We start from the raw sequence: 25,362 nt of genomic DNA, 5'->3' as shown, positions 1-25,362 counted from the left end.
AGGACTCAGAAATGTCCCTCTGGGCTCTGGGATGCTCAGGGGCAGGGTGGTGTGGTCCCTGAGTTTAAGCACCACCCTCCATCTTGTAGCATCCTGAGGCCCACCCCTTCCCTCCCCACCAGCCTCCTCCCTCCCTCAGGCCCAGGCCTGACCCCGCCTTAGTTCTTTCCTGCTGTGTTAAGTGGCAGGCAGTTGGTGTCAAGCGTGAAGACACCGTTCCTGAGGCTGTCCACAGGCCACGGGCAGTTGGCCCGGTTGACGCGGCCTCCAGTCCCCCACGCTTGACAGCTGGCAAGGTTCTGCCTCCCGGCCCAGTTTGCCCAGTTCACCCATCGCATGACTTCCCGCCTCTGCACTTTCGTTAACTGGTTGTCAGAAGGTCCTTCTCATCTGGAAACTTCTTAGCTTGGCTGGTACCCTGCAGTCCTGCACGGTGAGGGCCGAGGGACATTAGTCCACAGAAGTTGCGTGTGAGGGACAAGAAGCTTCTGGAAGCCTGGCCACGCCCTCCCGGCGGAGCCCCAGGTCCCAGGGGTGGGCACGCTTGGGCACATCTTGCTTGGCTCGTTTCCTCCCTAGGCTCCCCTCGGGCCAGCACTCGGGGGGCCTTCCCGGGCGTGGTGCTTGGTGGATGTATGGATGTGTGTCCCTTGAGAGGTCAGGTCACGGCTGTGACCCTGAGACTTCAGGGTCACAAGGACCCAGCTCCAAAAGTAAGAGGGTAGATGAACAGAAATGAGAGTTTGGGGTTTTGGCGATCCCATGAGGTGGGGCAAGTGTCCCCATACAAGGGGACGTTACGGAGGAGTCCTGGGTTCCATCAGTGACCTCCTGGTTTCAGGGAGGCGAGGGCAGGGTCCAGCCAGCAGCCACAGGATCGTCCTGGGTGCCGACACTTGGGTCTTGGCATCTGACCAGAAAGTAGGGAGACCTGGAGGAACACGGAAAGTGGTCCAGTTTAAGGCATCCTTCACTTCCCACCAGTCCTTCCTGCCCGCCCCCCACCGCCTGGTGTGACTCGGCCCCTTTCCCACACGCGGGAGGGAGGGCACGTGGACCCTGATGGACGGTGGGATGCAGGGTCTCCTGGACAGGTAGGTGTCTGGCAGCCGCCTCTGCTTGAGGCTCTGTCAGCGGCGGGGAGGCCAGGGTCGGCCCGGCCTGGGCCCGTGGGGTGGTGAGGGCCCAGAGCAGGGTGGTTGGGGGCATCTCATTGAGCACGCGGGCTGTGTGGTGTACACCTGTCCTACGGGCACTGGTGTAGAGTCTGAAAGCGTTTGCAGGGAATGTGGCGGCCTTAAACTGTCTTCACTTTAAATACAGTGAAGGCCAGTGGCTGCTCGGCTTCAGCCTCTCGCTTAGTCAGTGACCCCAGTCCCACCGGCCCAGAAGCCAAGCCCTCAGGGCCCGTCCTCTCCCCGCAGGATCTCCTACGACCCCGGCCGCTTCCCCAGGTACCTGCCCGAGGCCTATTGCCTGTGCCGGGGCTGCCTGACCGGGCCGCGCGGGGAGGAGGATGTGCGGCTGCGCAGCGTCCCGGTGCTCGTGCCCGCGGTGGTCCTGCGCCGGACCCCAGCCTGCGCGGGCGGCCGCGCCGTCTATACCGAGGAGTACGTCACCATCCCCGTGGGCTGCACCTGCGTGCCCGGGCCAGACAAGGATGCAGACGGTGCCAACTCCAGCCTGGACAAGCCGGCCCGGCCCTGAGCACCCATCCCCAATCCGGGGACCCCGAGGCCCCAAGGAAACTCGGACGGAGCACCCAGCGCTGGACTGGACTGCACTGCGTGCGAGCCTGACCTCCTGCATCCCCCAGGCTTCCTCTTGGGCAGGAGCGCGGGGCAGTGAAAGGTGACAGGAACTAACCACGTGGCAGCCCTGTGTGGGCGGCCCAAGGCTGGGGCCACCACAGGAGACCCGCTTCGCCAGAGTTCGTTGAGGCTCCCGGCCACCAGCCCCTTGCAACCACGGGTGATAGCACTGCAAGGACCACTGGGAGGGGACAGAGCCTCGAGGACAGACAAACACCACCTTTTTTTAAAAAAGTAGAATATATACCTTCTTGTTTATTCAGGTATTTTCAGTAGAGGCAGAAACTTTATATTAGCCATTTTGAGCAAGTATATTAAAAACATTTTACTTGACATGTAAACATTTTATAAACATTGTTTTCACTTCCTCGGCAGGAGTATTTAGAAGCACACCCTCTAGCCCGCCTTGTGGCCTGGGTCCCTGAACCCCGCCTGTTGCCGACGGTCACCAGTGGACATGGCTGCCTAGGACCTGCCCTCCCTCTGGGAGGCTCAGCTCACCCCAGAATCTCACACTTGTAAGGTTTATACAATTAGGAATTTTTTTCATTTGCAGACTTACAATTCCCAGAAATCAGGAGTGGAGTCCTCTTCTACGGCCACAACGTGAGCTAAACCTTTACCCTTTTCTTGAGGCTTAAGTCTGTCCCTGAACACAATTTACTTGTGAACACAATTTACTTGTAAAAGTGAAGTTCTTTAAAATCCTTAAAACAACTGTAGGTGAAGGGCATGCTGGCTGTGCATTTCTCTCTGGGCTCCACTAATTTTCAGAGGAAACAGTGGTAAATAAGGTCTATCACTGTATCTTAATTTTATGGTTAACGTTCAGGAAGATGATCTGCAGAGTTGGCCTCATTTATATGCTCTTGTCCCTACTTACAATCAGTCTTGGTCTGATCTGGACAGAAGGTCAACCGAGAGAACTTTCAATCTGTACCAAATATTGACAGAGGTTGTGCATAAAAAACACTGCTGAGCAAAATTCCAAATAAAAAATTCAAAATTGAAATTGATAGCTGTGGGTAGTTCTATACCATTTGGGGAGCTTTACTTCTGTGCTCAACCTCTGGGGGAAAAAAAAAAAAGGTAAGCCTAGTGGTGGTATATCTAGCATATGTCAACAAAGAAATCCACGAATTAAAAAGAAAAATTGCCTTTCAAACCTTGGGTAATTATTTCAAGCATTGCCGCTGTTGTGTAACATTTTCTAGCCACTCCTCCAACGTAAATAGTGCGAACATCGGAGGAGTGGACTGAAGCAGAGTAAACGGCTTGCGTGGGGATAATACTGCTATTCCACAGACTCTATTAATCGTCAGTTTAACTAACGTTAGCTGTTAACAGGTAACGCATTTCCCATGGAAGAATCAGCTTTCCCTTCCAAGATCTAGAAAGGCAACCTGTATTTGCATTTTTTCTCTGACTGGAACACTCAACAAATACCTACTGAGCACGTGCCCTCTTCCGGGCACTGAGCTCCTGGAAGGCAACTGCGAACTGGACACAACCCTCGTCCTCAGCTAAAACTCCAAACCGCATGGCTGTCAAAGCACACGCAGGTGTCCGCAGCCACCCGTAGTACATAGGATGCGCCCAAGGCAGAGGCCCAGGTCCTGGCCAATCACTAAGCCGCCTGTACTTCTGCTCTTTACCTGCGTTAAGTGGAGAGTAGACTAGATGGCTTCTATGACTTCTTCCAAATATAATTCCACTGATTCAAGATGGCAAAAGCATCCCAAGCTCTAGGGATGCCCTCACTAAGGAAATCACAACAAGATGTTGTCTTCTTCATCTTGAAAGTTAGGCCAGGGAGAGCCCCAGTTTGTGAGGGAGGAGGGGAGGTCGTAGCTTTTCAATCTACTAAGAAAATAAAAAGAGGGAAATGTCACATGGGTCCTTTACTACATTGTATTACCAGCTGCGTTCACAGTTCAGAATCATAATTCACGTAACAGCGAAATTCATTTCCCAAGGTTCGAGTGTGTTTTGGAATAAACTTGCACATCTTCACTCCAAGAAGTTTTGCTGCCTCTTCCTCCATGACGGCACCTGAAGAGAACAACCAGATGAACCCGGAGACTGAGGCACCAACCATGTCTCAGCTCCACACCCACCAGGCCGGCCCGGCCAGGGAGGTATTCTCGACCAGATGCGGGAAGCGGTGAGTTGACAGTACCACTCAGCGATAAGGGGGCAGGTCAGTGCTCTATATTCCTTTTTTACTTCCTCCAACATTTATGCAAATTACCTACGTTTTTCCTTTTCTTTTTCATTTAATAATTTTCCTACATCTGCAAGGCTGAGGTACTTAATAATTATATTCCACAAAGTAACATAAGGAAAGCAAAAATAATTACTAAAAACCACCATTTTCCAACTTTGAGTCAACAACCCCTTTTTCAATAGTAGAGAATCGTGCAAACTTGTACCAATACATTCACACCAGCCCATTCCTCCCTCCAGCCCATTCCTCCCTCCAGCCCTGTCCTCCGCACCCACTGCACTGGGGGAAGCAGGGCCCACACAGCAGGCCTGGATGCCAAGCTGCCCAAAGTAGGGAGACCAGCACTTAACGTTTTCGTTCTCAGTCAAATGCCAGTATATCCACCTTAAGAAGATACATCCACATCACCAGTGCGGAAGTCTCTTTCTCAGCTTTGGTAAACCTAATCTAATGTCTAGCGCTGTAACCTTTGGCATCCACTTTAACCCCCGAGATTCCAAATTTCTTTTATCCATTGTACAGGCTGGGTCAGATACTGTTACTATATTATTGACGTTGATGAGTACAAGTAACACTCCTGGTGCACCCACCCAGTGGCGAACCCCGATTCCCAGGCATCATGCCACTTAATTCTCCCCAACCCTGAGAGGCAGGTAGCATCTCAGCCCCACTGTACAGATAAGGCGACTGGGGCACAGAGAGGGGAAGAACCTTGTTTAAAGTCATGGGATGTGTGTTGCCAATCCGGCACCTACCTGTGCACAGCAGAATCTTGCCCCGGGTCAGGTACTTGATGGTTTCCGATGTTTTTCTGAGACATTCCTCAGAGAGATAGGGGGGATCTGCTATTACAATGTCAAAACTGTGTGCAGCGATTTTCTCAGGTAAATCCACTGGGTTATTGTAATCATAGAAGATAAACTCCTCTCCGTATATGGCAAACCTCTGGTCATATTCGAAGATGCAGATAGAAAAGTCGTCTCTGTGCAGCTCTCGCAGCTTCTGGTAAACGCTGGGGGCACTCACACATGCTACTCTGGAACAAAAGGAGCCAGCTCATGACTGAGCTTTGTGACAGCACATGGCGTCAATAACCACTTCACTGAAAAGCCACAGTCCCCGTGTCCAGATTTTCTTAAAGGAAACAATAATGCAAACTGAAGTAGTAACAGCAGTACATTTTGAAAGAAAACTTTCTACTGCCTCACTTTTAAGGAATCTACTGTTTACAAATCTACAACTCATAATTTTAAAGTATGAAAGGATAAATGTGCTTTTCATGGTAAAAAAAAAAATGTAAAACATTATTAGGACAAGGGTTATGAAGCCCATGGCCTGAATTTACTTAGTATTTTCATGGTGGTCTCTTAACATTTATTTCAAATACTTTTTAGCCTCAAACTAAATATTTTGAAGTTACTTTGTAATATAATCTTGAAGAAAAAACTCCAAATAACTTCCTAAACAACTTTAGTTTTCCAAAAAAGTACATTAAAACTAGGTCTCAGTGCAGACAGACTACTTCGAATTTCTGCTGCTGTTTTGTATAAGTAAATTAAAGAATCTGTCTCATTACATGAATGGGTAGTGTTCCAGTAGTTAACTTTTAAAGCCAACTGCCAAAAGTGCTAGAAGTACCTTAAATGTTGAATTACTCAGTTGACTGTGGTACGTCTGTTACAGTGGAATACTGTGTTGTCATTACTCTCCAAGACAGTCAAGTTCAGGAGAGTGTAGACTGTGCTTCCACAGAGTAGGGTTTATGCTTACCTCTTGGAGAGACACAGCACAGCTTGTCTGCAGACAATGGGAAAGAGACTTTTTGTCTCCATCCCCTTTGTCACTTTTAGATTTTTATTATACATACACACACACACACACACACACACACACACATACATACACATAAAATCATTCAGAAAACTACTTATTTAGAAAATTAAAGTCAGTTTTAAAACCGTGAGATGCATTTCTTCAGAGAAGTGTTACACGTCTGGTTAGGTGCCCACGCTGGGCTCAAAGGCTTCTTGGCCCAAATGCACGTGAAGCACGTAAGAAGTCTGGGGGCATCCCGACCGCCTTCTGTGGGGACCAGACCCCAGCCCGGCTGCTGCCAGAGCTCTGGGCCGGGGGTGCAGAGGACCTGAACCACAGCAGCACCTCCTTCCCTAGAAACCCCAGAGGAGGTACTTCCGGTGGAAGGACAGTGGTCTGAGGTGGAGGAAGGCACGGGAGCAGGGTGTGGCGACAGTGGCAGGGGAAGCGGACGGCCTGCTGCTCCCAGCTGCGGCCCTTGTGCGAGTGATGTGACCGCGTGGGCCTCAGCGTCCGTCTTTAGGATGGAGAGGGTAACAGGAACTACCTCCAGAGGTGTGAGGGTTAAACAAGATGACCCTCAGAAAGCACTTACCCAGGAGACAAGCCACACAGTAAGTACTCAGTAAATGCTACTCTTACTACTCATCTTTAAAATTATGACATAACTCCTAAAAATACTGACGATGCCTTTTAGAAAAAAGAAGTTGCTTCCAAAGCCCTCATATGTAAAAATAAGAAAATACATGTAAAAACATGTCATTAAGAAAAACGTAATAAACTACATATAATTTTAAAAGAAAAAGGACAGAAAAAAGAAAACCTTTGGACTTCCAGTTAAACTTCCAGCTCAAGATGGCAGAGGGAACACATTCGGAACACATTCATTTAGCCAGGTCCCAGACTGGCAGCCAGGAAGGCTGAGCAGGAACCCGGCTGACAGCACAGCGCCCGTGGCTCAGGAAGCTGCACGAACAGGTGGCTCAAGGAGCGGGGGAGACGGTGGGGCAGCAAACAGGAAAACGCACCCCTAGGATTCTCTTCCCTATCCCAAGCCTCCACAACTGTGGTAGGAAACTGGAGGGATGTTCTCTGGATTGGGGGGGCTTGAAGGGTGGGTGCCAGGCACCATGTGGAAATGGCAAGGATCACATTAAACCCGTTGGATGTTGGGACCCCCCAACCCTCTTTCAGAAATAAGCCTTCTGGGATGAGGTCAACGAGATGTGTGACTTCCAGGCAGGAAGACTTCCTGGGGCTCTAACCAGCCCCCAAGGAAAGGCCTGGACATGCTGACCCTGGGCGTTGATGGGGAAACAGCCATCTGCAGACACCCAAGTAGAGAAGTCCCGCCCACGTATCAGAACCTCCAGCCCTAGAGCGCCTCACCCTTAAATACGGACGGACAGCAGGGGGCCAGCAGACATTCAAGGAAAGCATCTAATAATACCAGAGGCCAAAATAAACAGAAGATGCATGTGTGCAGTTCGTTAGAGACTGTGTAGGGAGCTAACTCTTTTTAAAAAAATCCTATAATATCCTCAGAAGGATGAACAAGATACAATAATAAATGTTCAGAGACCCAAAAAAGAACTATGGTATAGATGACTAAGTACATGACAGCGGAAATGGTAAACTCAGTAGAAAGTTTAAAAGATAAAGTTGAGGAATTTTCCCAGAAGGTAAGGTCAAAAGATGGAAAAAGGACAGAAAAACAAGTATATAGGTCCAACATTCAAATAATAGGCATTCCAGAGGGAGGAATCGAAAAAAAAAAGTGGGAAGGAAATCAAATAATTTAGGACTGTTTTCCCAAACTGAAGGACCTGAGTTAGGAGAATGGAAGGGCTTTCACCCAGTACAAGAGATGGATGCTCCACACCAAGACACATCGAATACTGGGGATCAAGAGAAAATCCTAAGCTAGCAGTAGGCAGGGATGGGAAAAAACAGGTTTCCCACAATGGCATTGTATTTTCCAATAGCACTACCGAAACGTGCAGTCAATGAAGCAATGCCCTCAAAACCTGGAATTCGACACCCAACAAAACTAACACATGAAGAGAATGGGTGGAATAAAAACATTGTCAGACATGAAAGGTTTTAAGAATTTCCCTCCCATGGAAACTATTGAAGGATATACCCAACCAGGATAAAGCTGTAAACTAAGACCTGGGGTACTGGACAGAGGGAGTCTGGAACATGAGAGAGGTAGACCAGAGCTGCAGCAAACCCAGAAATCAACCAGTCCACATAGAACAGGGGGCGAAGCCCTGGAAGTCGTTTTTTTCAAGGAGCTGAAAAATATGTTTGAATTTGTTGATAAGAGATTCACACCATTGGGGAGAATTTGAGAGTTAATTAGTAATATGGACATAGAAATACTAAAAAAAAAAAAAATTATTTTCTTCAGGGAAGATGAAACATTGTACAGAAAAGAAAAAGACTCAGCTGTAAAGAACATCTATGTTGTCCTAACAACATAAACCCTGTTCTAACCAAAATTAGGATATAACTAACACCAATTCTACACAATCACTTCCAGGAAATAGAAATACAGGCAATACTTCCCAGCTCATTTTATGAAGCTACCATTAACCAATATGAAAGCCAAACCAAGAGAATAAAAGAAAACTTCAAACCAATATCACTCATGAACATAGAAGCAAAAATCCTCAACAAAATATTTGCAAAGATGGGGCTTCCCTGGTGGCGCAGTGGTTGAGAGTCCACCTGCCGATGCAGGGGACGCGAGTTCGTGCCCGGTCTGGGAAGATCCCACATGCCGCGGAGCGGCTGGGCCCGTGAGCCATGGCCGCTGAGCCTGCGCGTCCAGAGCCTGTGCTCCGCAACAGGAGAGACCACAACAGTGAGAGGCCCGCGTACCACACACACACACACACACAAAATTAGCAAAGAGTCCAGCCATTAAAAAAAAGAAAATGAAAAAAGGATATAACTCTATCGGGAGAGTGGACAGAAAGCAGACACGTATGTGGCAGTTGTGGCCTGTGAAGGGAGCCAAGTCCTCATTCTCTTAAGGTGAGAAGTCAAGAAATAAGGTCTACGAGTGACAAGTCAAGAAGTGCCAATATAAATGTTATTTAGAAATGTTTGTAAATACCAAGAGAATCAATGAAAGACAGCTCAAAAGGCGAGTGGGTGGACAAGGGGAAAATTAACAAAGGATTATTTTTTGAACAAGTCTTTTAGGACCATTAGACTTTATATGCGTGCAAAGTTTTGACAGAAGTAAAAACCAAATTAAAAAAATCTATTCTTAAAACTTCAAAAAGGTCAAGATTTTTTTCTTTTAAAGCAAACTCTAGGGGTATAAAAGTAACAGGTAGAAAATGTTAAAATAAGGAACAGAGATAAGCTATCTTACACTGAATAGGTTTCTGTGTGTGTCCCCAGACTCGACAGGGAAGCACTTCTTATTCCCTCATGTTCTGCGCACCACAAACTACAGGTTTTGCAGATCACAGTCCAGCCTTCTTACCAACCATGTCTCATCTAGGAAGGACATTTAACATATTACTTTAGATTAAAAGGCAAAAGAGAAATGAAACTGATCTCACCTGCCACCTTCCCCAGCAGCTGCCACGGCTTCCTCTGCAAGGCGCAGGGCGGTCTCCGGAGTGTACCAAAACTGGCTCAGCTGCTATGACAGAGGAATGAGTGAAATCATTTTACAACTGGCACAGAGTTTATCCTTTTAATTTATATCTACTATATCAATATATACGATATCAGTTATCAGTGTTCACTGCTGGGCCAAGTAATATATGGTACCTCGTTTTTCCTAGAGTTAATACATGATTGTTTCATTTGCTTGGGTTCTTTGAACCTATCCCTAATTCTCCCAACATCCTGCGGCTTCTGAGAAGTGGTGCGTAGTGAGACTTACCATGTCTAAAACATTTTACTTTTATCCTCACATTTGACTGATAACTCAGCTGGGTGTAGAATTCTAGGCTGAACAAATTTTCACTCTAAATCTTGAAGGAATTGCTCCACTTTTTTCTAGTTTCTAGTAAAGCTACTGAGAAGTGCAATGTGACTTGTAGACCTGAGACTCTGTAGGTGTCATGCTTTTCTCTGGAAGGTTCTAGGATCTTCTTTGTCACCTATATCCAGAATTTTCAGTCATAATAATGTGTCTTAGTGAGGGTCTTTGGTTCTGGGAAATTTTCTAATATCATTCTTCGAAGGTTTCCTCCCCTCTTTTTTCAGTTCTATTTTTCTGGAACTCCAGTTAGTTGAATATTGAGCTTCCTGGATTTATCCTCTAGTTTTATGTTTTCTTTCTATAATTTGTATCATTGTCTTTCCCCCCCCCCCAACTTCCTGGGAGATCTCCTTAATTTTATAAACAAAACAAACCAAAAGAAAGTGTCAAAAATATACAAATAGTTAATTCAGGTAGTGGAGTTATGACTTTTGTTTTTTTGTTCATGTTTTTATATATTTTCTACAACAACCATAGATTACTTTTAGAATCAGAAAAAAGTACATAGTATTTAAATTAGCAGAAGGAAAAGAGAAAAAGACCACCTCAAGAATAATAACGTACTTCAAGTTTTCTAATATTGACTATTCAAGAATCAGGCTAAAGACAAAAGCACATAAAGAAGGGAAGCAGTGAGAAAGAGGCATCTGAGTAAGTGGAACGTTTAGAATAAATATAAAGAAACATTTCTGTCCCAGTCTCAAACAGATGGTAAACAGGGAAATTTTATATAACTTAAGAGATCTGAACTTGACACAAAATGTAAAAGTCTGCTTAAACACACACACACACCCCTCCTTCCAGCTGCAAAGAGAGGCAGGCCTATTATCAAGGGGTAGTCACAGACAGAAATTTCAAGCCTCATCTATTTCTCAACTATCTCCTTCAAAAATGTAAATTTCTACATTCCAGGTTAGGTTAGTTTTTCTGAACTCACTTTTTTAAATTCCTATTTTTATTTGGACCATAAAAATACAATTAAAATACACAGTGTGCCCCAGAAACTATTAATACCTTCTTAAAAACTCAGTTTCATCTATTTTTTACCACATGTTTAAGTCCAGTTACCCCATTACTGCAATGATCAATTTTTCCCTTTTCTCAAGGATTGCTGGGCTCCATAACAACCAACAGAATGCATCTGTATACAAGAAGGAAGCACAGTTTGTGTTGGATATAATGATATGCTGTTCTTCTATCTGAAATGTCCCCTCCTCTGATCACCAGGCAGCCTGAGAGTCAGAATTAGGAAAATCTGCATTTATACTGTCTTAAAATGTTCGTGGACTGCTTTCTGTCTTAGCTCCTGAACAGGTTATCAGCTTCGTAGTGACAAGTGAGATAAACTTGGGTATTAGGTCAGATACAGACAAACACTGAACTAGGTACAGAATAGGCTCCACACCAACACTTCCTGATGGGTGGGGAATGCATTAACTTACCCAGTTCTCTTCTATTATTCCAATGTTATACTTGTCATCGCCACCGAGGTCGGTGTACTGTTTCTGCTCAGCATAAAATTCCTGCAGAGCTGCCAGGGCATGGGAAGAGAGCTGGGGGAGGTCCTCATCTTCAGAGTTGCTCATTTCACACCTGCAGGGAAATGAGTATAAGTGATGTTTGTTTTTTCTTTTCCATCAAACAACAATTAAAAAAATTTTATCTCACAGCAGGGATCCAAACTGAAAGTGAGTTGTATAAAGGAAACACACCTGTATGATTCCTTGCAGAGTGAAATCTTTACCATAAATACTATAAAGATGTTTCGATTTCTTCTGGTGCCCCAACGGCCACATGCAGCTAATTCACAGTAGATTCTCTTAATAAGATCTTTTTATGTGTGAATGTCACTGTTTTTAGGTGACCTAAGGCTCCTGGGTGTCACTGACAGGATAAGTGAAGGATCATAAAGGAGGGGTATAGGAAGAGATATGAAAAATAAAAAGGACGAGAGAATGCAAATTATGATAATAATGAGACACCACTATATACCTACCAGATTGACTAAAATTAAGAAGACGGATAATACCAAATGTTTTGGGGGATGTGGAGTAATGGAAATTGCCTATTCTGCTGTTGAAATGTAAACTGATGAAAACATTTTGGAAAACAATTTGACCTTACCCCTGCTTCAACTCAGTAATTCTGTATCTACATATACATATAGATCATATAACTACATGAAACTACTGTAATTCACATACATGGACATGTAAAATACGTTCAAAGTAGAAATGTGTACTAGCAACAACTAAAATGACTGAAGTATCCACCCACTGGACATTATAAAATATACTGCTATATTCCTACAGTGGGATACTATACAGCAATGAAAACATTTTATATTACTCTTTTCTCCTTTGTTGGCTTGCTACCTATAGCTTTGTTATTTAAGTGGTTGCTTTAAGGTTTACAGTATATATATCACAGCATACATTCAAATAACATATCACTTCTTGTATTACATAAAAATTTTATAATTGTATATAACTTCCATTTCTCTCCTCCAATCCTTCGTGTTACTGTTTGACCAACATCTTATTTTTACATTTGTTATAAACTCCACAACACACTGTTAAATTTAAAAACCTTATGTATTTACCTACTTCGTAACCCCTTACACTGCACTTCATTTTGTTGTACAGATTAATATTTCCATCTGCTGTCATTTTCCTTCTGCTTGAATGGCTTCTTTTAACATTTCCTGTAGCACAGTTCTACTGCTGATGCATCCCTGATTTCAGCTTTTATGTCTAAAACTGTCTTTACACTGCCTTGCTTTTTGAAAGATTTTATTTTTTGGAGCGATGGAATTCTAGGTTGAGTTTTTCTTCAGTACCCTAAAGAGATTCCTCCACTATTAGCTGCATTATTTCCAACATAAAATCTGCTGTCACCCTTAGTTTTCTTACTTTTTGTTTGTGTCTTCCTTCCCTGGTAGCTTTTAAGATTTTTCTCACTATCACTGGTTTTGAGCATTTGGTTAATGATGTGTCTCAGTGTAGTTTTCTTCATGTTTCTTATGCTTTGAGTTTACTGAGCTTCTTGGATCTGTGGGTTTACAGTTTTCCTGAAATTTGAGACGTTTTTGGCCACTATTTCTCAAATTTTTTTTTTTTTTTTTTTTTTTTTTTTGCGGTACGCAGGCCTCTCACTGCTGTGGTCCCTCCCGTTGCGGAGCACAGGCTCTGGACGTGCAGGCTCAGCGGCCACAGCTCACGGGCCCAGCTGCTCCGCGGCATGTGGCATCTTCCCGGACCGGGGCACGAACCCGTGTCCCCTGCATCGGCAGGTGGACTCTCAACCACTGCGCCACCAGGGAAGCCCTCTCAAATATTTTTCTGCTGTCCTTCTCTTTCCGGGATCCAAATACATGAATGTTAGGTAACTTGAAATTGTCCCAGAGGTCTCTGATGCTCTGTTCACTTAAAAAAAACCAAAAGCAAAACTTTTTTCTTTGTATTTCATTTGTGATAAGTTTCCGTTTCTGGTCTTCGAGTTTGGTAATTTTTTATTCTTCAATGTCTAACCTGACGTTAATCACATCCAGTGTATTTTTTTTTTTTCGTGGTACGCGGGCCTCTCACTGTTGTGGCCTCTCCTGCTGTGGAGCGCAGGCTCAGCGGCCATGGCTTACTGGCCCAGCCGCTCCACGGCATGTGGGATCTTCCCGGACCGGGGCACGAACCCGCGTCCCCTGCATCGGCAGGCAGACTCTCAACGACTGCGCCACCAGGGAAGCCCCAGTGTATTTTTTATTTCAGATATTGTAGTTTTTATGACCAGAAGTTTGACTTGGGTCTCTTTTATTGGGCAGGCCAAAAAGTTCATTTGGGTTTTTCTGTAAGATGGCTCTAGTAGCACTTAGATGTCTTTACCTTCATTTGAAACAGTTTTGTTAGATTGTATTGTGACAGCTGTCACATCAGCATGCATTTTAAAAAAACTTACTGATGTGGAGTTTGCATCTCCTCACAATTAGGGCACCTACCAGGTGCTGGTGGGGGACCTCGGACACCTAAGGGGATGGGAGGAACTCCCAAGTGACTGGGTAGGACGTGGGGGGGAGGGAGAGGGGAGGAGAAGTGGAGGCAGGACAGGACCAGCATCCCTGAGGGGTGGCTGGGGGAGGGGCCCACTCACAGTGAGGGGATCAACAGGGACAGGGAGAGACCCTTGGGGGATCAGAGGATCAGAAGGGAACACTGCCAGAATTTCCCCCGCCCACTCGGGCCCCGGGGAGCCTGCTGAGGTCCCAGGCCTGATCCTCTGCACTCTGAGGCCCCCTCCAGGCATGCTGAGCCTAAGCCCTGTGCCTGCCCCGCCCACTCAGGGCCTTTTCTGGCTGCGAGGGTCCAGAGCCCAAGCCCCGCCCCCCACAGCCAAGGCCTTTTCTTTTCTTTTCTTTTCTTTTTTTTTTTTTTTGCTGTTGTGGTTGTTTTAACTTGTATTTATTTATTTATTTGTTTGTTTTGGCTATGCTGGGTCTTAGTTGCAGCACACGGGGTGTTCGTTGTAGCATACCAGATCTTTAGTTGTGGCAATGTGGACTCTTAGTTGCAGCATGCATGTGGGATCTAGTTCCCCGACCAGAGATCAAACCCGGGAGCACAGAGTCTTACCCACTGGACCACCAGGGAAGTCCCTGTTTTACCTTGTTGTTTCATTTATATTTTTATTTTTTCTAATATATTTTTTATTTTTCTAATTTTATTTATTGTTATTGTTCAGCTCTTTGTTTGTTTGCAAGATCTTGGTTCCCAGGCCGGGGTTCGGGCCTGAGCTCCTATGGTGGCAGCACTAAGTCCAAACCCCTGGACTAACAGAGAACTCAGGCTCCAGGGAATATTAAGGGAAGTGAGGTCTCCCGGAGGTCCTCATCTTGGCACCAAGACCCGGCTCTACCCAACTGCCTGCAATCCACTGCTGGACGCCTCAGGCCAAAGAGCCACTAAGACAGGAACACAGCCCCACCCATCGAAAAAAAAAAAATGAGATGACAAAAAAATATGTTACAGGTGAAGGAGCAAGGTAAAAACCTACAAGACCAAATAAATGAAGATGAAATAGGCAACCTACCTGAAAAAGAATTCAGAGTAATGATAATAAAGATGATCCAAAACGTCAGAAATAAAATGAGGAACAGACTGAGAAAATACAAGAAATGTTTAACAAAGACCTAGAGGAACTAAAGAACAGTGATGAACAACAAAACTGAAATGAAAAATACACTAGAAGGAATCAACAGCAGAATAAGTGAAGGAGAAGAAGAATAAATGAGCTGGAAGATAGAATGGTGGAAATAACTGCTGAGGAAAAGAATAAAGAAAAAAGAATGAAAAGAATTGAGGACAGTCTCAGAGACCTCTGGGACAACATTAAACACACTAACATTCAAATGATAGGGGTCCCAGAAGAAGAAGAAAAAGAAAAAGGATTTGAGAAAATATTTGAAGAGATCATAGTCGAAAACTTCCTTAACATGGGAAAGGAAATAGCCACCCAAGTCCAGGAAGCACAGAGTCCTATACAGGATAAACCCTAGGAGAAACACACCAAGACACATATTAATCAAACTAACAAAAATTAAATTCAAAGAAAAACTACTAAAAGCAGCAAGGGAAAAGCAACAAATAACATACAAGGGAATCTCTATCAGGTTATCAACTGATTTTTTCAGCAGAAACTACAGGCCAGAAGGGAGCGGCAGGATGTGTTTAAAATAATGAAAGGGAAAAACCTAAAACCAAGATTACTTTACCCAGCAAGGATCTCATTCAGATTCAACGGAGAAATCAAAAGTTTTACAGACAAGCAAAAGCTAATAAGAGAATTCAGCACCACCAAACCACCTTTACAACAAATGCTAAAGGAACTTCTCTAGGCAGGAAACACAAGAGAAGAAAAAGACCCACAAAAACACACCCAAAACAATTAAGAAAATGGTAATAGGAATATACATATTGATAATTACCTTGAATGTAAATGGATTAAATGCTCCATCCAAAAGACACAGATTGGCTGAATGGATACAAAAAGAAGACGCATATATATGCTGTCTACAACAGACCCATTTCATACCTAGGGACACATACAGACTGAATACCTAGGGACACATACAGACTGAATACCTAGGGACACATACAGACTGAAAGTGAGGCGATAGAAAAAAGATAATTCCATGCAAATGGAAATTAAAAGAAAGCTGGAGTAGCAATACTCATATCAGATAAAATAGACTTTATAATAAAGACTGTGACAAGAGATAAGGGAGGACGCTACATTATGATCAAGGGTTCAATCCAACAAGATGTAACAATTTTAAGTATTTATACACACAGCATAGGCGCACCTCAACACATAAGGCAAATGCTAACATCCATAAAAGGGGAAATCAACAGTAACACAATAATAGTGGGGGACTTCAACACCCCACTTACACCAATGGACAGATCATCCAGACAGAAAATAAGGAAACACAAGCTTTAAATGACACCACAGACCAGACAGATTTAATTGATATTTATAGGACATTCCACCAGAAAGCGGCAGGATACACTTTCTTCTCAAGTGCACATGGAAAGACAACCCTCAAAATGGGAGAAAATGTTTGCAAATGAAGCAACAAAGGATTAATCTCCAAACTATACAAACAGCTCGTGCAGCTCAATATCAAAAAAACAAACAACCCAATCAAAAACATGAGCAGAAGACCTAAATAGACATTTCTCCAGAGATGACATACAGATGGCCACAAGGCACATGAAAAGATGCTCAACATCACTAGAGAAATGCAAATCACAACTATAATGTGATATCACCTCACACTGGTCAGAATGGCCATCATAAAAAAGATCTACAAAGAATAAATGCTGGAGAGGGCGTGGAGAAAAGGGAACCCTCTTGCACTGTTGCTGGGAATGTAAATTGATACAGCCACTCTGGAGAACATTATGGAGGTTCCTTACAAACTAAAAACAGAACTACCATATGACCCAGCAATCCCACTACTGGGCATATACCCTGAGAAAACCATAATTCAAAAAGACACATGCACCCCAATGTTCATTGCAGCACTATTTACAATAGCCAGGACGTGGAAACAACCGAAATGTCCATCGACATATGAATGGATAAAGAAGATGTGGTATATATATACAATGGAATATTACTCAGCCATAAAAAGGAACGAAACTGGGCCATTTGTAGAGATGTGGATGGCCCTAGAGTCTGTCATACAGAAGTAAGTCAGAAAGAGAAAAACAAGTATCGCACATTAACGGATATATGTGGAATCTAGAAAAATGGTACAGGTGAACCTAACTCCAGGGCAGGAACAGAGACACAGACATAGAGAATGGATGTGTGGACGTGGGGGTGGGGGTGGGGGTGGGATGGGGAAGGGGAGGGTGGGATGAATTGGGAGATTAAGTTTGACATAAATACACTATACCAATGTGTAAAATAGCTAGTGGGAACCTGCAATATAGCACAGGGAGCTCAGCTTGGTGCTCCGTGATGACCCAGGTGGGCAGGATGGGGGAGGGTGGGAGGGAGGTCCAACAGGGAGGGGATCTATGTATACATATAGCCGATTCACTTCGTTGTACAGCAGAAACTAACACAACATTGTAAAGCAATTATACTCCAATAAAAAAAAACTTATCAGGGCTTCCCTGGTGGCGCAGTGGCTGAGAATCTGCCTGCTAATGCAGGGGACACGGGTTCGAGCCCTGGTCTGGGAGGATCCCACATGCCACAGAGCAACTAGGCCCGTGAGCCGCAACTACTGAGCCTGCGCATCTGGAGCCTGTGCTCCGCAACAAGAGAGGCCGCGATAGTGAGAGGCTCACGCACCACGATGAAGAGTGGCCCCCGCTTGCCACAACTAGAGAAAACCCTCACACAGAAATGAAGACCCAACACAGCAAAAATAAACTAATTAATTAATAAACTCCTACCCCCAACATCTTCTTTAAAAAAAAAAAAAAAACCTTATCAAAATTGGTGAATTTTTGTGTAGCCATTTTAATATTGAAGATGGAAGAAAAAAAGCAACATTTTTGGCATATTATGCTTTATTATAGGTAAAAACAGAACTGAAATGCAAAAAGAGATTTGTGCAGTGTATGGAGAAGGTGCTGTGACTGGTCGAACATGTCAAAAGTGGTTTTCAAAGTTTTGTGCTGGAGATTTCTCACTGGACAATGCTCAAGGTTGGGTAGACCAGCTGAAGTTGACAGCGATCAAATCGAGACATTAATTGAGAACAATCGACGTTATACCACGCAGGCGATAGACGACATACTCAAAATATCCAAATCAAGTACTGAAAACCATCTGCACCGGCTTGGTTATGTTAACTGCTTTGATGTTTGGGTTCCACATAAGTGGAAAAAACTTCCTGACTGATTTCCACATGCGATTCTCTACTTAAATGTAATAAAAATGTTCCATTTTTAAAACAAATTTGTGAAGAGCGATGAAAAGTGGATACTGTACTCTTGGAAGAGACCGTGGGGCAAGCAAAAGGAACCACCACCAACCACACCAAAGGCCAGTCTTCATCCAAAGAAGGTGATGTTGTGTATATGGTGGGATTGGAAGGGAGCCCTCTATTATGAGCTCTTTCTGGAAAAACCAAACGATTAATTCCAACAAGTACTGCTCCCAATTAGACCAACTGAAAGCAGCATTCACCAAAAAGTGTCCGGAATTAGCCAACAAAACGCATAATCTTCCATCAGGATAACGCAAGACAGCACGTTTCTTTGATGATCAGGCAAAAACTATTACAGCTTGGCTGGAAATTCTTTTTTTTTTTTTTAATATTTATTTATGGGACTTCCCTGGCAGTGCAGTGGTTAAGAATCCACCTGCCAATGCAGGGGACATGGGTTCAAGCCCCGGTCCAGGAAGATCCCACATGCCGCGGAGCAACTAAGCCCGTGTGCCACAACTACTGAGCCTGCGCTCTAGAGCCCACGAGCCACAACTACTGAGGCCCACGCGCCTAGAGCCTGTGCTCTGCAACAAGAGAAGCCACTGCAATGAGAAGCCCATGCACCGCAATGAAGAGAAGCCCCCACTCACCACAACTAGAGAAAGCCTGCACGCAGCAACAAAGACCCAATGCAGCCAAAAATAAATTAATTAAAAAATATATTTATTTATTTGGCTGCACCAGGTCTCAGTTGCAGCCTGCATGTGGGATCTAGTTCCCTGACCTGGGATCGAACCCGGGCCCCCTGCATTGGGAGCACAGAGGCTTAACCACTGAACTACCAGGGAAATTCCGGCTGAGAAGTTCTGATTCATCCTCCGTATTCACCAGACGTTGCACCTTTGGATTTCCATGTTTTGGTCTTTACAAAATTCTCTTAATGGAAAAAATTTCAGTTCCCTCTAAGACTTTTAAAAGCCACCTGGAACAGTTCTTTGCTTAAAAAGATAAGACGTTTTAGGAAGGTGGACTTATGAAGTTGCCTGAAAAATGGCAGAAGGTAGTGGAACAAAACGGTGAATACATTTTTCAATAAAGCTCCTGGTGAAAATGAAAAATGTATCTTTTACGTAAAACCCAAAGGCACTTGGCCAACCCAATCTTTCTTTCGTATTTCTCCTTAACATGTTCGGTCTCTCCTCTAGCTTTCTGAATGTGCAGAATACAGTTATAACTGTTCATTTTCCTTGTCTACTAGTTATAACATCTGTGTCTGTTCTGGGTCAGTTTCAACCAACTGATTTTCTCATTATGGGTTATATTTTCTTCTTTGCATGGTTGGTTAATTTTTTTATTGAATGCTAGATATTATGAAATGTAACTTGTTCGATGGCAGATATTTTCGTACTCCTTAAGTATATAAACATAAATTAGTATTTATAAATATAAGTATTCCTGAGATTTGTACTGGGACACAGTAAAGTTACTTGGAAACAATTTTATCCTTTCCGGTCTTGCTTTTAAGACTGTTAATAGACAGGAGAACAGCAGTTAGTCTAGCACTAATTACTGCTCACCACTGTAGCAAAATAGCAGTATCTCTAAGTACTTTATCCAACGCCCCATGAATTATGAGGTTTTTCAGTACAGCTGGTAGAAACAGTCACTATTCCCAGTCTTGAGTGAGTTCTGTTCCTTCAAATCCTTTCAGGTATTTTGTCTTCTCTAGCCTCAGGTAGTTTCTCAAGGAGGTCCCTCTGCAGTTCTCTAGGGTTCTTTCTCTGGTACAGCACTCTGCCTTGCACTCTGGCCCCATGTGGCTTCCCCAGGGTCCATGAACTATTTCCTCAATTCAGAGAGGTCTCTGGATTCTGTCTGGGTTTCCCTCCCCTGCACAGCAGTCTGAAAAGTCTCTCAGGTAGTAAGATGGGGCAATCATCAGGCTCATTTTGTTTGTTCCCCTCTTTCAGGGACCACTGCCCTTTGTTGTCTTGTGGCCAATATTTTCAAAGACATTTTTTCCCCACATATTTTATCTGGTTTTTGTTGTTGTTGTTTTTTAGTTATATCAGATGGGAGGGGAAATTTAGCCCTTGTTACTCCAAGTGGAAATTCACAACAGTAAAAAATAATTAACTACAGCCATATATATGCTAACAGGAATGAATCTCAAGCACATGTAAGTCACTAAGTTACAGAAAAATACATATAGTATAAATAATTCTATTTAAATGAAGTTCAGAAACATGAAGATAAAAGCAAGTTAATGAAAAACTGAAGATTAAAGATAGTGATTACCCCTGGGAGTGAGGATACACATAATTTTTTAAATGTTTATTACATATCTGCAGAGACCCATGGACTTGATTATGTAAGTAAAAAGTGCCTAAAATGGCTTCCAAACAGTTTGATGCCACCCCAGGGTACTAAACTTTTTGAAAGAACTTAGAATAAATCTCGTGGAACAGCTCATCTATTCTTCTATCCGTGTTTTTCACACTGTACAATGATCTCCCTTAAGTTATGAAGTCAATATAGTAGGACAACATCAGCATTTTTTTTTTTTTTGCGGTACACGGGCCTCTCACTGGTGTGGCCTCTCCCGCTGCGGAGCACAGGCTCCGGACACCGCAGGCTCAGCGGCCATGGCTCACGGGCCCAGCCACTCCGCAGCATGTGGGATCTTCCCGGACCGGGGCACGAACCTGTGTCCCCTGCATCGGCAGGCAGACTCTCAACCACTGCGCCACCAGGGAAGCCCAGCATTTTTTTTTTAATAGAAAAAGTTGTATCGAAGTATATGGCTTATAGTAGAAGTTAAATATTGCTTTGTGAAATGTTTTAGCAAAAAATACACGTGTGTACAGGGTCATGTATCATGATACAAAACTTCTTACTACAGGCTGTCGTTTTAAACGTTTGAAATTTTTCATCTTAAACTATCTGTAATTTGTGCACACACCCATCTCAAGATGTAGATGTTCACTTTACTGACTAGATCATAGAAACAACTCGTACTCGAAGCAGATGATCACGTTTTTTATACTGATTGTGAAAAAGTATTTCTGCTATTATTTAGACATTCAGAAAAACATGATACAGGACTAAGAGCATGGCCTCTGGAGCCAAATTACCTAGGCTTAAATCATGGTTTTGCCACTTACTAACTGCATAGCTTGAAGGAAGTACTTAACCCCTCTATGCCTCAATTTTCTCATCTATAAAATGGACAAATATTAACAAACACCTACTTAATAGGGTTATTTTGAGTTAGATGAATTACTATCTATAAAGGGCCTAATAGTCCTTGGCACACAACAGGAACACAAATATTACCTTCAGTACTCCCTGAAGTTGTAAGTATACCACTAATAATATGGTATCTGTTATAACCACTAAATAAGACAGTTTAGTACCTTCATATGACTGTCTACTTTACAAAAAGTGAATTGGCAGAAGAGGGAATGAGTGAAACTGGAGCACAGGAAATTAGTAACTAAAGGGAATACTATGAAGTGTGACAGGAAACTCTGCGTGGAGCATGGTGAATGCTGTCTGCATGGAGCACGGTGGATGCTGTCTGCCTGGAGCAGGACTGACTTTGACTGACTTGTCACATGTATCACATTCACAGACTTAAGATACACATTTTTTTAAATTACTTTAACAAATGGCTTTAAAATGAGTGTAAGTTTAATTGTCAGCATGTTTTCTTGAGATCTGATAAAATACAGTTATCACTGTTATCACTTTTAGACAAAATGCAGATATAGCAGATCTATCATTTTACAGCCTCAAAATAAAGTGGTCAGAGAGGTGAGACTGTTCTGAAGGTTGACACCATCAAGGTGGTATCAATGGGAGTGAATGGTGAGAGAGTGTGTATAAAGGTTATTAGAAGGTTCTGGGAAGACTGTCTCCATACCTAGATAATTTTACTGGCAAAATCTATCTGATGTAACTATCTTGGATCCCTAGAGTCTATTCAAAGGCTTGCAACTCCCAGGGGAAGACTTAACATTTGGTTAATTTCACTCCATTTGGGCACTTAACTCGCAGTGGCTACCCACTCCTCACTCCTCATTCCTGCCTCAGGAAGGTGTGCACAAATACCTGTTTTGTGCTCAGGGACTAATTCATACAGCTGAATGAGGATACGGAGAGGTCAATGCCACTGAAAGAGGAGTTTGTTATTCACAGTTCCCCAGGAAATGAGAGGCACAGCACATGGTGAAGGACCACATGAAACCTGTCACATGCAGGAACAAGGAAGCAGAGAAAGAACTGGGACAGTGTCTTTATTGTTAAGACAGTGGGCAAGAAGGGAAAATACACATTCTATAATGTGTGGTTTGGGAGGTCTGTGATATGACTTTCACGTGCCCATGAGAGCTAACGTGCAGAGAAGATGTAAGGAATTACAGGGCCATTACTTTTGCCCTGTAATTAATGGATGCCAAGTAGACAATAAAGTCTGAGAACACACAATTTCAACAGCTCCAGGAGCAGCCTGTGGGAGCAAGGTGAGCAATAAGGACCCTGCCCTTCAAATAATGGGGATCTGTATTCTGATCGTTGACAGCTACTTCTAATCATGGAGGCAAAGACAGAGTCAGGCAGCCATCGCTGCAAGGCTCATATTGTTGTTAGCACTTCCCCCCTCCAGCAGAAGCAACTTTGAGGGGATTTAAAGTGCCAGCACCTCCCCCGCTTCCATTTTTCTCTTTTCGCCCTTTTGGGGGCCACACATTTAAGGACCAGACCATTATAAATAGCAACTGAATATATGGAGGAATTTAGAAGGTCACTATGCATGCCCAGGAAAAGGTGTAGGCTTAGAAAGACCTTAAGTTTCCTCAGGCTGATCCTTGGCACAAAAACAGCCTACAATAATAGCAACAACAACAGAATGACAAAAAAAGCAAATCCTGGGGAAGGGGGAGAATCTGAGATTTCCAGCGTTTTCCACAAAAAAATCACAAGGCATACAAAGAAACAGGAATGTATGGCCCATTCAAAGGAAAAAAGTAAACCAACAGAAACCATCCCTGAAAAAGATCAGATGGCAAAACAACTGTCTTAAACATGCTAAAAGAACTAAAAGATGTGGAGAACATTAAGAAAACAATGTCTGAACAAAATGGAGATATCAGCAGAGATGGGGTACACCTTCAGGTGGCCCAACATACGCACTGTGGGAGTCCCAGAAGAAGAAAAGAAGAAGGGAGAATTATTAGTGTGTGCAATGCTGAGCTGAGGAAGTCTGAGAACACAGCAAACTTATCTGCAAAGTACTAAGAGGCTTCATTTTAGTCCTGTATTTCAAGAGTCAGAATCAGGCAAATATTAAAATCCAATGTCTCCTGAGAAATTTGAAGTGTACAACCGATTCCTGATCCAAGCTACCCCACAATACTGTCTAGAAGAATACTGTCTAGAAGAATACTGTCTAGAAGAGTACTGTCTAGAAGAACAACAAAGAAAAACATGTGTGTCCATATACATTCATATATACACATATACGTGTGTATCTTTCATACAGACAGGAATATCTGAATTTTTATTTATTAGTACTAAACACTTTCCACAGCTGCATTTGTGGATGGAGAAAGGTTTTCATTTGCAACTTGGAATCTGTTAGCTAATTATTTAGAAATAACACATGAAAACCATAAAAAAAAAGTTGACTTCGTTCAAACGAAAGAATTCCAAAGAGCAATTTAAGAAAACTGCCTACTTTTGTGGCTGTAAAAAGCAATTAAATTTCAATCTGTATTTCAGTATGAATTGGGCCCTAAAAGTTTATTTTTAAAGCTGATAATCATTTACCAAGGCACTACCTTGCACTAGCACTATTCTTGGTGATGGGAATCCAAGTCCCTGTCCTCTTGGCGCTTACATTCTAGTGAGGCAGGGAGAAAACAAACAATAGGAATAAAATATATTTTGGATTACGGTAAGAGATGCTCAATGGAGAGACATGAATTGCAAATGTTAGCAATCATACACTGTTTCACATACATTATTAGAGTGAGTTCATGAGAGCATCACAAGTAGGAAAAATTAAAATCTGTTTATATAATAAATACTAAATTCTAAATTAACTGAACTTTAGTTGTAATACAGTAAATTTTTTTAAGCTTAAGTCACTACTTCATCATATCTTTAGCATCTTTAAAAATTTTTCTAAGTGGGCCTGTGAAACTGCTGTGAGATTTTCAATTCCAAAAGAGTTGGGAAGGGCATTCCCTGGCAGTCCGCTGGTTATGAGGACTCCATGCTTTCACTGCCCGGGGGCCGGTTCAAGATCTGGTTGGGGAACTAAGATCCTGAAAGCAGCCTGGCGCAGCCAAAAAAGAAAAACAGGAGCCAAAAAGAGTTGGGAAGTGCTGTGCTACACTGCTATTAAACTGATGCTAAGCCTCGTGTGGCTGCTACTGCAGCTCAGTGGTTCTCTGTGGAGGGTGCGCTGGCATCTAATGGGTAGGGGCCAGGGATGCTGGTAAATACCGTACGGTTTAGAGAATCACCCTCCACAGCAAAGAACTCCCCGGCCCCAAAGTCACCAGCGCTAGGGCTGAGACCCTGCTCTCGGCAGAAAGACGCACAGGAGGCAGCTGAGTGTGGCAACGTGCCGAGCCCTCTATCCGAGGGGCACCGCTTAGTGCCCTGAGAGCAGAACGAGCAGCGCGTGCGGGTGGAGGGCGGAGACAAGCAGCAGGTGGCTCGTACCTGGGCCTTGACGGACAGGCAAGGATGCGGAAGGGGGCGTGCAGGCGGACAGCACGCGCGAAGGCTGCACATCAAGGAGCTGCGTCAGCAGGGAGGAGCGGGCTACCCTGCGTTGCCGCGAACAACTCCACAAAACCAAAGCGACCCTCCCGCAAGAGGCAACCTTAGGCCATGCACGTTTCAAACGCACACAAGCCTACTTCCACATGTCAGGTTTACAGCCGGCCGCTCCTCCCTGTCCACACCATGCACACAGTGTCTCCTGGCCAAGGCCACCCCGGGGCCGCGCAGGGGGGGGGGGGGGGGGGGGGGGGGGGGGGGG

The 25,362-nt window shown here is 43.8% G+C and overlaps 2 protein-coding genes across 6 annotated transcripts in view; one reads left to right on the top strand and one right to left on the bottom strand.

Moving 5' to 3' along the window:
• Positions 1-8,253, top strand: part of IL17D (interleukin 17D) — a 29,763-nt gene extending 21,510 nt beyond the window's left edge. Inside the window, exon 3 of the mRNA XM_029209833.1 lies at positions 1,425-8,253. Coding sequence (XP_029065666.1) covers positions 1,425-1,707 — 283 coding nt within the window. The 3' untranslated portion in view covers positions 1,708-8,253. The remainder of the gene's footprint in view (positions 1-1,424) is intronic.
• EEF1AKMT1 (EEF1A lysine methyltransferase 1) overlaps positions 3,448-25,362 on the bottom strand; it is a 22,490-nt gene continuing 575 nt past the window's right edge. The window contains exons 2-5 of one of the 5 annotated variants that reach the window (XM_029209838.1): positions 11,308-11,458; positions 9,435-9,517; positions 4,794-5,074; positions 3,448-3,671 (exon numbers count right to left, since the gene is read on the bottom strand). In XM_029209838.1, coding sequence (XP_029065671.1) covers positions 3,667-3,671; positions 4,794-5,074; positions 9,435-9,517; positions 11,308-11,451 — 513 coding nt within the window. In that variant the 5' untranslated portion in view covers positions 11,452-11,458 and the 3' untranslated portion in view covers positions 3,448-3,666. Of the gene's footprint in view, positions 3,864-4,532; positions 5,075-9,434; positions 9,518-11,307; positions 11,459-25,362 lie in introns of those variants that run through there. The other 4 variants (XM_029209837.1, XM_029209836.1, XM_029209834.1 and 1 more) reach the window with 4 other exon arrangements.

This window comes from Monodon monoceros, unplaced genomic scaffold, assembly GCF_005190385.1.
Source record: "Monodon monoceros isolate NGI ecotype Baffin Bay Population unplaced genomic scaffold, NGI_Narwhal_1 Super_Scaffold_8, whole genome shotgun sequence".
NCBI classification, from domain to species: Eukaryota; Metazoa; Chordata; class Mammalia; order Artiodactyla; family Monodontidae; genus Monodon; species Monodon monoceros.
The sequence above is the reverse complement of the archived record's forward strand: the minus strand, read 5'-3'. Positions and strand labels throughout refer to the sequence as shown.